The sequence below is a fragment of the Gasterosteus aculeatus genome, chromosome 1 (genome assembly GCF_964276395.1).
Source record: "Gasterosteus aculeatus chromosome 1, fGasAcu3.hap1.1, whole genome shotgun sequence".
Lineage (NCBI taxonomy): Eukaryota > Metazoa > Chordata > Actinopteri > Perciformes > Gasterosteidae > Gasterosteus > Gasterosteus aculeatus.
This window is the reverse complement of record NC_135688.1, coordinates 4,273,316-4,287,460: the sequence shown is the minus strand read 5'-3', so window position 1 is coordinate 4,287,460 and position 14,145 is coordinate 4,273,316. Positions and strand designations below refer to the sequence as shown.

At 47.9% G+C, this 14,145-nt stretch overlaps 1 protein-coding gene across 8 annotated transcripts in view; it reads right to left on the bottom strand.

Moving 5' to 3' along the window:
• The window catches only part of ets1 (v-ets avian erythroblastosis virus E26 oncogene homolog 1), a 33,623-nt gene that overhangs the window by 2,901 nt on the left and 16,577 nt on the right, over positions 1 to 14,145 (bottom strand). For 5 of the 8 annotated variants that reach the window (XM_040177413.2, XM_078108391.1, XM_078108404.1 and 2 more), the window contains 6 exons: positions 6,946 to 7,065; positions 6,249 to 6,449; positions 6,005 to 6,082; positions 5,424 to 5,669; positions 4,021 to 4,281; positions 291 to 409 (listed from right to left, as the gene is read on the bottom strand). In XM_040177413.2, the coding sequence (XP_040033347.1) occupies positions 291 to 409; positions 4,021 to 4,281; positions 5,424 to 5,669; positions 6,005 to 6,082; positions 6,249 to 6,449; positions 6,946 to 7,065 (1,025 nt within the window). The remainder of the gene's footprint in view (positions 1 to 290; positions 410 to 4,020; positions 4,282 to 5,423; positions 5,670 to 6,004; positions 6,083 to 6,248; positions 6,450 to 6,945; positions 7,066 to 14,145) is intronic. The other 3 variants (XM_078108394.1, XM_078108402.1, XM_078108408.1) reach the window with 1 other exon arrangement.

Genomic DNA, 14,145 nt, shown 5'->3' with positions numbered 1-14,145 from the left:
AAATCAACCACAGAGAAAATGGGCGTCAAGATAAAAACGAAATAAAACAAACACGCGACAAAAACGACTCCAATCAAAGCTGCACTTTTTTTTTTTTTACATTACATACAAGCCCTTTCAAAACAAAGCCCTACAGAGGCAAAACCGGCAACCTTCCCCTAAAAGATTGATGGGGGGAAAAACAGGCAAATGTTTTTAAAAAGAGGGCAGCAAACATCTTGTTCATCTGGCCAACTACTTAGGACCTCCCAGAACGTGTAGCAGTGACCAGCGGGGTCACGACCTCTCACCTCATCTGGGTCAGAAAGCTTGAACTCCCAGCCGTCCCCTGTCCAGCTGATGAAGGACTGGCAAGACTTGTCGGTCAGGAGCTCCAGGAGAAACTGCCACAGCTGGATGGGGCCGCTGCCTGCAGGGAGGGGGGCGGAGGGGGGGGGAGAAAGTGTGCATTAAAAGCAAGCTAATTACACCGAGGAGACATAAGTCGCCGTGAGGACGGAACGCAATGATGCAATTGTTGAGGCAAAGATGTAAAAAGAACGACTAAGTTCTAAATCCTATTATTAGTTCAACTGTTACTGTGTTATCAATGATACAAACGCCTGCATGGTATGAAGAGCTTTAGAACGCATTTTGTTCGCCCTTTCAGTGGGAGAGTTTTTCCAACGCTTTTCAACTTTTTCAAAAGTGAGACACATGGCATAAAACAGCACAAGGTCCGTATTGCACTGCAGGGATAAGATGAGTGAAGAAGGCGTCTCGGCGATGCAGGTGTCAAATAGGGTTAGCAATCATTCACTCGAAGAGGGACAACGTAAACCTTCTAAAGTGGGTCAGACCTAAAGTGCAACTGTGGAACTAAATGTCCTCCTAGACACAACAGTCCCTTTCATTATGCATCCCCTTGTCTGGCAGTTGCCCTGTGCAGTGTGTGAATCTAGAGTCTGTGCGAGTTCCATGATGATGAAATCACTTGTTTAAAAATAAAGAAAGGGGGCTGCCTGCAGATTTCAGCAGCACGTCGCAGGGATTTGAATGCAGACTACATGTGAGAAGGAGAGAGCTTCAAGCAATGTGTCATCGGATTTGAGAATTAAGAGCTGCATAATACTACAACGCTTACACAACAGCTTAATAGATTTTAAAAGAAGAGGGAAAGCAGAAGAAAGAACCAAAAAAAGGGCTCGTCTCTGAACTAGATGCAAGGCAGCGCACTTTGATCTTGTGGTTTTTCAGCACACTCAACAACCCACTTTTGCGGCTCGCAAGTTGAAATCACACCTGCCTATGCAGCGCACCGCCTCAGCAAAATTGAAGCTATATGCAAAAAGTCCCCTTTCTTGAGCCTCCGAAAAAAACCAAATGTGATAGAACACAAACAAACGCTCTCAGAGAAACAGACATGTGGGTTGAACACTTGAAATGGGTTATGTGAGCCTTCTTTACCCCTGCAAAGGGATCCAGAGAAGGTGCATGACAACAGCCTCCAAGACTTTGGAAAATAAGTGGCCGTGCAACACTGAGCCTCTTTCAGACGGAACGTTTTTACTTGCATTCCAAAAGTCTGCTACTGTAATAGCGAGCCCACATGAGGGTAACACAGTGCCCGCGTGCCAGCCCCCGGTTTCCCTCACCCCAGAATGGAGGCGACCCTTTGACAAAAAGAAGAAAAAAAAAAAAGGTTTCCAAAAATATGTTACAAGTCTCCATGCACAATGGGCCTCATTGAAAAAGCCTAGTGTGGCAAAAGGATGGGTGTGGTGGGGGCTCGCATTCGAGGCAGAGTTGAGTGTCTGGCCCGAGGTAAGATAAATGACTCATCGGAGAAAAGGAAGAAAACGGAGCGCAGAAAATGTAGAATAAATGTAGCTATAAAAGGAGGTATTGGGATCAGGGTTGTTGCATTGAAGGTGGAACCGGCTAATTTAGGTACAGTTTTAACATTGTATTGGTCAAAAATATTGCTAAGGTACATGCGACATGACTACATGTAGCCGCAACGCAAACAAAGTACCTCTGTGTGCATGTGTACGGCAGCCAGAGAGTAGAGCACAGCATTACAATGCAGACGGCGAGCTTAGCGTGCGGCGCGGCCGCCTGATGCTAGTACACGGAGACAGAGGTGCAAATGGTAAATTGTCACAGGAAACCGCCGAGGTGACAACTGGAGCTCCTCTTATCTCCCTGCAGCCTTATCGGGCGCTCTGTAGAGTGTCACCTGTCACCCTGTGACTGGTACCGGAAGCCGAGCAGAGCGAGCGTCAATTTGGATTCTTTCACAATTTTTTGGTTGAGGTTACGCTCGCGCTCTCTTGCAAGCACTTTCCTTGCTGTATTCCCTTCTTTCCACCCACACATGTGCACAGTGGAGCACACAAACACACAAATAATGCTCCGAAGGACTCCGCTCTCCTCGCGCTGCTCTTAATAACAGCTTGGACAACAAGCAGGTCGACAGATTTCTCTCTCAGGAAAAATGATGGTATTTTAGTATTCGCCGCCCCCCACCCCCATCTTCCTTCCGCCATCCCCTCTTTCCCCAGCTAGTAAAAGCTCAGAGGAAGCACATTCTCCTCTCTGCGAGTACATTACGAGGCATTAGGCTGGAAACACTCGCCGGGCTTTCACACATGAGCTCTTTGGAGTCATCTATCCTGTCGTAACAACTGCTGCATGTCAGACGACGAGATTGAAGCGGTAAATGGAGCCAGAAAGCGGTGCGCTGCGCCGGGGAAGGTTCTTAAAAAGAAAGACATTTCCGCAGGCGCGGGTTTAGATTTTGACGCAACGCAAATTTATTATCAAAGCTTATTTCACAAAAGGTAAATGTCTTGTCTTGGAAGATCTACAAATCTCCCTCGTTCATCGGCTGAAAAGTCCACTTTCATTGAAGCCGCCAAACAGTCGCTGAAGGGGCTTTTTCAGAGCGTCTTCGGCGCTTAATTATATGCGCATTACGACATCTTTCCAAACATCGTTCTGAATGAATGACTCATTTTGAACCATAGAGGAGGACCAGTGAACTTGTGCATACCAACGTTAGAACATCGTGCCAAGTTCTGATGTATGCATTGTTAGTATCATTGAGAAATATTCTTGGATTTCCCCAAAGCTGCCGATCCTGCAGCCTTGTGACAACAATTTAAACCCAACTGAAAAAGTCCCCACCATATTGACGTAGAGCCGTTTTGACAATCCAATTCTAAACAGCCGTGTATGTCTGACAAGTCTTCATGCGAACTGTTAAAAGTAGTAAAAGTGTTTGTTTTTTATCCCCCTTTTTTTAGACTAAAAACTAAAAATGTGCTGAAACAGCGCGTTCGCTTTAGAAGAGCTTACAGTTATCTCCCCGGCTTATTGCACTTAGAGAAGATAGGTAAGCCGCCTCTTTGAGCATGTGCGAGTATGAAGATGCATCACGAGATATTCTGTCTCCGGTTTTATGTGTGGGCATCATTTTTATGTTTTACCGGCGTTGCTACGACGACCTGGAAGAAATAGGTTGAGATGCGGGTTGCAGATAACAAGTAAGGTGGAACCGAGAAGTGAAGACAAAAGAGTTTTCAATGAAAGAAGAAGATCCGAGCAAAATCTGTTTTGCTTCCTATAATGCGTCTAAAAGCAGTGCATTAATGTGCATTAGGAGCATGTGTGTTAAAGCTGCACAGAATATAAATCCCTACATTTTAACTGGTGAGTAGAGATATATTTTTTTTATAAACATTGAGAATATTTTACCCATATTACAGAAAAAAATAAATATATAGTTGCCTGTAACTAATTACTTAGATATAATAATATGATGATGATTCCTATATGAACAATATAGTTCTACATTGCATTCATGTGTGGCCAGCTTGGCGGCACAGCTAAACGGAACAGAGCTCCAAGTCGTTTCATTGGTTCCCCTGTGGTTCCCCTGCTGTGACACATTTCAAACACGTCTGCCGTAAAACGCTGCAGCACCTTCCAAAGTGGGACTGTACATAAAACGATGGTGGACCTATACGCATCTCTTACCTGTGTATCCTGCCAGCGCTGCCGCTGGGATGACGGGTTTGTCCTTGCTGAGGTCTGAGCGCTCCCTCACATAGTCTTTGAAAGTGCCCTTGGGCTTGTGGCTGTGCAGGGCAGTGGGGTAGTCTTCCGAGTCGAAGCTGTCGTACGAAGGTACCCGCTGCAGGCTGCTGAAGGAGGACTGGCTGCTCCATGACTGGGTCAATCGGTCACAGCTCTCGAAGCTCTCGATGCTCTCGAAGGAGTCCTGGCCACCGAGCTTACCTTAAGAGGGAGGGGCGGGCGGGAATGGAGTTGTTAGAGGTTCAAACTGCACAGACAGTCTCTAAGAATAGACATGTTGCTGTTTATTAAAGTGTTTACAAGTAGTCTGTATAAATTCCTGAAAGTTGCATGAAAAAAACCTGAAACGGTAAACTAGGTTCTCCCGCTAACTAAGCTACGTCTTTCTGTATGGTGACACGTTTTACCCCATTTCACACCTCCATTCACTTTTACAACCACAACATGAATACAACTTTAAATGGAAGACAATCACGCAAATTGCTTTTGCCATTTTTAGCCCTGGGAAAGGATAAGAGGAGGCATTAAATGACGTGCCATTATCGTACGACACAAGACGCAGCCTCTCCATTGATGCTGAAATCTTTGACTGCTTAAATTGAAGCCACATGTGGATACGAGTCGAGCCACTAAATACTTTCCCACGTCGGGAGCGCGCAACGCTGTGAAGCTGCGTGCGATGCATGAGGATCGGACCTCATACCTTGTCTGCAATGCAGGAGGATTGCGTTCTCCTCATTTATACAGCTGGGGATTTGTGAGGAGAAAATCAGAGCTTTACGGCTAATGTTGTGAACCACGCTGCTGATGCCTCCGTCAACTATCGATGGGGGAGAAAACAAGCCTCGGAATTCAGTTAAGTTTCATGAGAAAGCCCCAGGCGCGCTAGCTGAGGATGACGGCGCTGTCTCCTTACCAAGAAGTCGAGGAAAAGAGGCCAACAGAAACTTTTTGAAGGTTACACCAGAGGTGTTTTGCATTGAGGACGGGAGGCATGAAGAGGAGACGCTGTGGCTTTGGTTCGTGTTTCACACTTACAAAAACAATAGAGTTTGGCTTTTTTTTGAGTTTTTTGTTTTTCACCCAACCATGTCAAGAGTGTTCGAGGCAGGTTCGCTGGAACCACAAACCAACCAGGGGCTGCTTTTCTTCTCTTCTAATACGACAGGTTTGTGGTGGCTTCAGCAGTCACACTCAAGCCGACGCGGAGGCATTAACATGCACACACTTTTATATGCACACAGGTCATGCACACATGCATCACTGAACCGGATTAAAAAAAAATAAAATGCTGTGCTTAAATGTGTGTATTTCATCCTTCCATCTGGCGTGCGACCCCTCACCTCTGCTGAGGCGTCCCACACACATGTTGTCGGGGGACACCACCTCCTGCTTGACGGTGAAGTAGTCCCCCTGCAGCGGGTTGAGGGGCGTGTCCCGCAGGATGACAGCGGGGTATTCGCTCTCGTACTTGAGCGTCAGCAGTTCCTCCGAGCTGATGGGATGCAGCGTCTGGTAGGACTCTGTGATGAAGCCGGGCTCTGAGTATTCAGAAGGAGGGACACATTGAGCATGCTCAACACCGTAGCCTGGAGAGACAAAGGAAAATGAGTGTGGATAGGAAGCAGAGCGAGGAGATCGATCCTCGGAGAGCCGAGTCTCAATCAAGTCTTGTGCTGAACTGCGTGCGAATGGGCCGTGACGAGACGCAGCCCTGCCTGCATACGATGGGTCTTGTACACGCAAGATGATAGATTTGGCAAAAGCTGTAGTTATGCAATATTGTTTCTGGCTACACGGGGGTTTTGCAATCTATGTTAAAAGCTCTTTTGTTCACAAGACTAAACTACTCCTCTTTCTTTCCATTCATACGGCACCGATGTTGTGCTCTTACACAGTGACGACGGGTGTGATGGGTACTTACTGACAAAGTAGTCTGAGGTATAACGGGATTCCTGGAAGTTGGAGGTCAGTCCATTGATGGGGTAATGCTTTGCATCCTCTTCATGAAAAATTGATAAAGAGTGTCAGTGACCTCGCCATTGATTTTAATGTTTCGTGTTACTGCCTCCCGCTTTATAAAAAATGAATGACCTGGGCCAAATTGCGCCTCGTGTTACTAAAAAACCGTCTGGTGATGACATGTCATCATACTAATGTGGCCGTACCTTTCTGAAGCATTTCTAGATGTTCCCAAAGGATGTCCCCCACAAAGTCAGGTGCTAAGTCCAGGAAGCGCTCCTTCCCCATCGCACACAGGCTGGCTCCGTTCATGCAGAACTTGTCAAAGTCGACAATTTTCAGACTGAACTCGTTCACGGTCCACGTTAACCACGCGGCCACGTGGTTTTCTGTCCACTGTCTGGGATCTGTACACGGCGACACATTGAACAGTTAGTAAAACAATCACCAAAGACGGTATTTGTGCAATCTTTCCGTTGCAATTTAAAAAAAGAAAACGAACCGATATATGAGCGAAATTCATAATTTGCAGATATGGCAGGATAACTTAGACATATACTGAGAGTCCAGCTCTTTCCAAACAGCATGAGGAGGCGCTGTGGTCAGATTTCCAGTCAAGCAGCTAACTCATTATTCATCATCATCATAGTCTGTCTCTGTCTTGACTCTCTGGATGCTGCAGGCAGACTGTCTGCCCCCAACGGAAACGTACAGTATGTAATAGAAGGCCCTTTCTGGAACCACTGGGTGTCTCATTGTCTTATAGTCTTCAAACAGATGACTTCACAGAACGATTTAAAGCAACCACAGATGCGATGTCTGACAAAAGGCCCATGCATTCAACTTTCCAGGTGAAAAAGTCAACAGGGGGCGAATAAGAGCACAAGTGAGTGGCGGTTTTACCTTTGGGAATACCCAGCCGCTGCTGCTCCTTCGTGAAGCCACTGAAGGTGGCCTTCAGAGCCTGGGACATCATCTCTTTACTTCCTGGAGTCAGCAGGGGGACGTCGCCACACTCTGGATCTGTCGATCACAAATTAAAAAGAATATTCATAATGTCATTATTGCAATTAAAACACACGGTAATGAGGTTTGTGGCATTAATCATTATTCACAGGCAACGCGTCCTCCATTGTATTTCATTACGGAGTGAGACGAAGAAGAGGGGTGGGAAAGACTTGTGGCCCGGTTTGATTTTCACATGGACACACACGCCTAGTCTTTCGCTCTCTCACACAAACACACACACAGTCAACTACATGTCTAAACAATTACATTCAGTCTAGACAGATACGGTCTGTGCATCAGATGCGGACCCGTCACACTGTCGCAGCTGTACTGTTTACAAACACAGGTTACGCGGCATGTGCACTATTTTTGCCATGTTTGACCCTAATCTAAATTTAGGGCACAATGTTAGTTTCAGCTAGTTGTCGAGAGGCAAATGTGACTCATCCGGCACTCAGCATCAAAATAAAAACACACAGGTTTACCAGGAAGCACTACAAGCAACTCACGGCTCTCCTACGCGCCCATCCTGGGTGGGAGAGCTGCGCCTGGTGCCCATCACTGACACCGTGACCCCCTGCTAGCCCTCCTCCCATGCTCTGCCCTCACACACTGGGCCTACTGTCACCGGACCAAGCGTGGGGTCAAACATTCTGAGAGGTCAGGAGGGGTCGAGGGATGAGGTGGTGATGTCACTGCGGCTGCTGGCGGGTGGCTAGGAGAGGGTTTCGGGGTGGGGTGGGGTGGGCTGTCCCGAGGGTCTCGGCCACACACTGGGCCTACTGTTCTCTGCTCACAGTCAGTGGGCACCCAGTGCGGAACAGAGCTCCTTTTGATGACTTTAAACAGTGCCTGATGACTTGCACTCATCTAATTAGATTCAACAGTCTGCAGAAAAGTGCGGGCTGAGAGGGCAAAGCGGGGGACATGCCGAGGGGACATGGGGGGGGGGGAAAGACCCCGGGGCCACTAACACTAGAATAGACGGCTAAAAGCTAATCTGGCAAAGACTCAACAAATGGCTTGTAAATAGACATAAAAAGGCCTTACAGAGCTCCAATTAGCTGACATGTCTCATTCAGTCTGCAAAGCGCCCACACTCATTTCAACAACAAAGACAGACGTACATCATTATCTTGTCAATGGGAGGGAGGAAGTGCGTGAGGCATAACTTCAAAATCTCGGGGCTTCAGCGGCTTAAGGTGCACACAGAATCAAGGGGTGAATCAGGCTTTGATTTGTTTGCTCGCTCATGTCCCTCTTTTCAGCTCATCCCTCCGGTCTCCATCGCCGGGCAAATGAAAATCATTAAAAAAAAATTAAAAAAGTCAATGTCTCAGCTCGAAGGCAAAAGCCATGATAGCGGCAAAGAGCGGTGCCGGTGCCCCTCGCAGCAGCGCCGGCCGTCCCACCCAGATGTTCTGGCATCGCTCCGCCGGCCGGCGGTTTTGTCCGCCAGCGGTGCACTGGGGGCAACGCACAGTTCACGCTTGTTTTCTCAAGTCGCTGACGTCTCGACCTCGACTGGAATGCACAGCAGCTGTCCCTCCTTCGCTCACGCAACCAATGGCTGTCTGGCGGTTAGTAAAATTAGGTCTCCCAGTTTGAGCCCCCCCACGCCTCTATTTTCTCTCTAAAGAAAGAAGCCTTGCAACAGGGCCAGAGACAGAGGACGCACAAAAGCCCTTTGCTTCTTCATGTGATTGAATTAGGCATCCAATAATATACTGCTGTCTGTTACTCTGTTGGTGAACCAACAGAAAGATGTTTATTCTCTGCTCTTCTACTTTGCTTTTACTTCAGCCTTGAATCAACACTGTTTTACAGCCTTATACACCCTAGTTTACATGTTGCCAGATAAAACGAGCAGTTTCACAATGTAAATAAGACCGAAGCGATCTGTTAATATGTAAAAGTTGTTGACAGCCGGGTTGTGTGTAGGCTTCTGGCGAGCTCGCGTTTTTTTTACATCGGTGGCGTTGCAGAAACGTACAACGCCTCACAGCCGGGAGGGGACTGGGGCTCGGACAGTCTGGGCTTTGATGCGAGGACAGGGGGCGAAATGGGGGCAGTTTATTTAAGCTCTCTGCACTTTCGAACCGCGTACGCCCCTCCCTCCCACATCGCTTTTATCAACCCAGCCCCAGCGCCAGCCACACAGAACTGAACCCACTTTAACAGTAAATCCTCCATCAAAGACACTCAACACCACCCTGCATGAGAACCACTATTTGGCAGGAAGAAATATGTGAACTCCGAATGTAAAGCAAATTCTATTGTGAGCTGCAATTTGGGTCATCTATTGCATTAGTTGTTTCTCCTCTTTGAATTGAGCTTTGAGGTGAGATTTCTGTCTAATGCAAAGTAATGTAAAGCACAAAAAGGAATAAAATGTTGTCTAAGGCGGTTAGGTCACAGTGCAGCGGTTTCCATTCAACACAACATTTCCAACAGTACAATTTCCTGACAGGTTATACTTATGTGCGTTGCTTTGTTGTATTTTTGTGAATCAAATTTGTTTTAAACCGTGGAGCAGAGGACAAGCTAGGAGTGCACTGAGTGAGTGGAGGAGCATCCGTGGTGAGTGATGCATGTGAAAGTTATCTGCGGCGGGGCTAATGTACAGTGCGCGTCCATTAGCGAGAGAGGCGAGCTTTGATCTAGACAATCTCTAGTAAATGATGAAGTCCTGATAGGATTTCAATGCCTGCGAGTCCCATTAGATACGGAATGGTCACTACGCACTGAGGGTTAGAGCATCCACAAGTCGTCTCTTTCCACATTAGACGGTGTGGGTGTCCGTCCACAAAATGAGTTGCATCCACTTAGCTCAAGAAACGCGGACGGGGGGGGGCGGTAATTCACATGCAACATCATGGCGTTTCACTAACGAGAGTGAAAAGATCATCAGGATCAAAAGCAAGAAATGACACCAATTGCCGCGAATGATTTAGAGGGAATAATACGTCCATCTATTCGAAGAATCGCTGATGAAGGGAGACGGATGTTCAGTCTGGGTGGACAGTAAAAGGTATTGATTAGCTACTCCTCTTGCCACGATTAGGAGTAGTGGACGGGCTGCTGAGTGCGGTGCGATCACTATATATTTGCATGGACAACCCGTGCACCGCCCTGCCCGCGTGACCGAGCCCCCAACCCGGACCTCCGATGGGGGTCTACTTGGCACCTTAAGCTATACTGACCCATATACACACATGAACACGAATTAGCGGCCTTCTTTGCCTGTGCGCCAGAGCGTGGGTGTGAAATTTTGGCGGCTGGGGCCAGAGTCCACGGAGTAGGAAGAGACGGGGCTGGGCAGGGCAGGACCAGGGCTGGGGAAGGTCCCGGGTGGGTGGCTGAGGGATAACGGGGGGGGAAGGGAGGAGCAGCAGAGTGAGTCACCGGCCTGTAATACGAGCCCATCACAGGACAAGAGAACCCGGGGGTGGGCACAGCGGCAGAGCGACAGGAGAATGAATGGGGAGGTCTCATAATGCTCCCTCTCTTCTGCTCGTCTCCGGAGTGACATCACACTGGGATCGGTGCCACCTCCCAGCCTCCGGCAGAGACTCGCTTCATTCATAAAGCCCGGGCCTCCTCCGCTCACAGGGACGCAACGATACAAGCAGAGCGGGCGACCAGACCCAACAAATGGGGGACAATAGGCTTTCCATCACGCCGTTCAGCTATAAATAGACCTACAGAGGTCTTCCAATGTGTGGTAGCGTTTTGACGTGAGGAAGAAGGGGTCGGCTGTAAGTAAAAAAATTTAAAAAAAAAAAAAAAAATCTAAAATGCTATTCAAAGCCGGGAACACTTTAGGGTCAAATGACCATTTAAGCTACATCAGTGTCAAAGCATGTGGCCGTTCATGTCTCCCCTCTCTCAGCCCCTTGTGTTGCTGAGAGTAGGGCGGGCTCTATTTATCAGCTGAATAATTCATTTCCTGCGCCTAAGTTGCAACTTCCTCTGGGAAGCGAGGCGCGTTGGGAGTTCAGGTGAGGGTCATACCCTTTCCTTAACACCCATCCCTACGTGCAATCAGGTGCGTATCGGCGGTGGAAGAGAAAGCGCTCGGCCTGCAGGAGGTGGCAGCGGTATCTGAGAAAGGCCTTTGATGGAGATCTGTATCTGGACCCCTGGTCTGAGAATGCGGGGGGGGGGGGGGGGGGGTCATAAACCCGACCAACATGAAGGGGGCCCATTCAGTGCCACGGGGTGATAAAGCGGTGACGGAGGGCTGCGGCGGGAACGGGAGGAGGGGCGGCAGTCTGGTTTTGAGAGGGGCCGCTTGTTTCTGGGCCGCGGCTCCGCCGTCTGGATTTCCATCTCAATGCCAGTGACCAGGAGTATGTGTTTTGGCGCTGTCCTGCGCCCCGGGCGTGTTAACGCCCCGAAACCAGGACCATCGCACCAGACAGTGCTGAGGCACTCGTTTTATTCTTAGGTCTCCACCGCTGGCTTCTGGCTGCCCTCTCGAAGCACAAGCCTGCGGTGGTGTAAGGCAGCTGCACGGGACGGGGCCGCTACTGCTGACATCCGTCTTTGGCCATGAAACCAGAGTCGTCTAGGATCATCACCACCACAGACATATCGGCTACTCAAGGAGCCAATAAGTGAGAGTAATACCCTGTAGCTTCCTTGCTGTCTTTCTTCATCCCACTCCCTCCATCTCAGAAATCCTATTAGCTCGTGATGCGAAAGTGCATTAACTCTACTGTTTACGCCAAAGTCTCAGCGCTTGATATGACATTACGTCTGAGGTTGAAATGATACGCGCCATCAGCTGCAGACGCTAAACATATTTTTGCTAAAAGCTTCAAGGAACTTCTCTCCTTCCCAGAACAACCAGTGGAACAGAGTCAAAGCGATTTCAGCAAGATGTGGCTGTATGGGGCTTATTTCATTTGTTGCTCCGTAATCTTTTAACAGTTTGAAAAAAGGACTAATTTGTTTTTAATCCTCGAGTATTAAAAACAAAAGTTGAGCAACAGGCATGCACTTCTCACATCAGATTACACAAGTTTCCAGTCCTTTTACTTTGAGAAAGCAAAGCAATACATCTGGCTGGAACTAAAACCCAGCATGCACTAAAGCCAGACACAGACAGCAGAGATCTGTTATATCTCATGATAATGAAAAACACTAGTTAGTCCAGAAGGACTCCGCTGTCTTGTTTAATTATACCTAGTGGTGAGGGAGGGCAACTGCCAGGCGGGGCTTGGTGCAGCGGAGTGCAGGTGGCGTTAGCTGGGCTGTATCCGGGCGAGCTCCTCTCCCGTGCTCCGTGCGTGTTGTAAACAGACACGGGATGCACTAGGGGGGGGGACTGTTTAGGCGTTAAACCAAACACGCAACCTTTCCGACAAACAGTTTATTCTCGGTGTTGCATTTTTTCCACAAAACATGGTTGCCTGTCGCCTTTTTTGGTCCAAACGGATACATTCCACAAGCGGTTTCCTTATAGAATCTCGAGTCATGTGGGACGGCATGCAGCCACACACACACACACACACACACACACACACACACACACACACACACACACACACACACACACACACACACACACACACACACACACACACACACACACACACACACACACACACACACACACACACACACACACACACACACACACACACACACACGGAGCCTTTTTGCCACCCTGCCCTTCTTTTGGGCCGACGCATTCACATGCAACTTTTTGTCGTGGCTGGGTCCAATTATACATACAAGAGCCTGTTGCTTGTTTGAAGGCAAGCTATGTGCGACAGATGGATACTTGATAAATAAATTCTCCCCAGACCGCGCTGTTTTCATGTTGCATGCCTCACATTCCACCTCGGTTTTACAATCAGTAATGTGCCTCTCACAGCTTTCTTGTTTTCCGCTAATCCGACCAAAAATGACTTGTGGTCTAAGTGGCAAAAAAGGTTTCAGCTCGGGGTGAATAATTAGCCTTCTATTTTGAGCTCGGTGTAGACTCTCTGGCTAATAGGAGTATGAAATATCAAGCAAAAAACGTCTTCATCCTTTATCTTACGTAAGATAAGGCTGTTATTTTCCGTGATACTTTGGCCTAAAATGATGTGAACCATGGCGCGATGGCTCATACAACTCGTGTATTTCGCAATAAAGACATGGAAGTTATTTCCATTCCTTTTTTTTTTTTTTAAACTGTTGATGTGTTAACTCACTTTGCTTTCCCCATCTTCCTCTCTCGATGTCTCTCTCTCTCTCTCTCTCTCTCCCTCTCCCTCTCTCACTCACACATAAATTGACTCATTCTGTCAAAGAATGACTGGACTTCAGGGGATATCGTGCAGAGTCGTTTGACAATGTGACTGGTCATGATGAAAGCGGTGACCATATCTTGTAAAATTCCTACGCAATGACTCAAAATTGGTCATGGTAAACTATGCATAAAACAAACATCAAAGCAAAGATCTTCTCGGATGATTCTGAAACTGAAAACGCTCACAGTCAATCTGTCGTTATCCGTTCGAATATGTTCGCATAATATATATGTATGCCTGCAGGCGACCTAGTAAGGAAAAGCAACTCTCAGACCTAGAGAGCAGGCAGTGGAATCCAGCTGCTTTTACCCTCCTCACTAAACTCAAGAGGCAGTCTAAAAACGTACCTTTCCATCTCGCATCTCCATGGCCGGCACATTCCAAATTTGGCTGCGTCGCCGAGGCTCGAGTCATCAATGAGCGCCGCGCGGTTTCACCGACACGGTGAAGCCAGACTCCCACGTCTGGCGCACACAACCATCCTTATCTTCCTTTGCTGACAATCAGTCAATAAAAGTCTGATGCTGTAGGTCGGACAAAGATAAGCCTGTGGCTGTTCCCCATTTGTTCCCCTGATTACAAAAGCAGCACGCTGACTTCAAAAACAGGTGGTGTGCAGCGTACAGACCAAACGGAAAACAAGTAAAGGAAATCTGGGACACACAATATGAGTGACATGGCCTTGTTGAGGACAGCTAAGGGCGCGTTGTGAGAGTAACCCACTAACTTTGGGGACATTGGACTGATTCTCAGAGCAGACATGTTGCTAAACTAGCCCTTTTCCCCATCA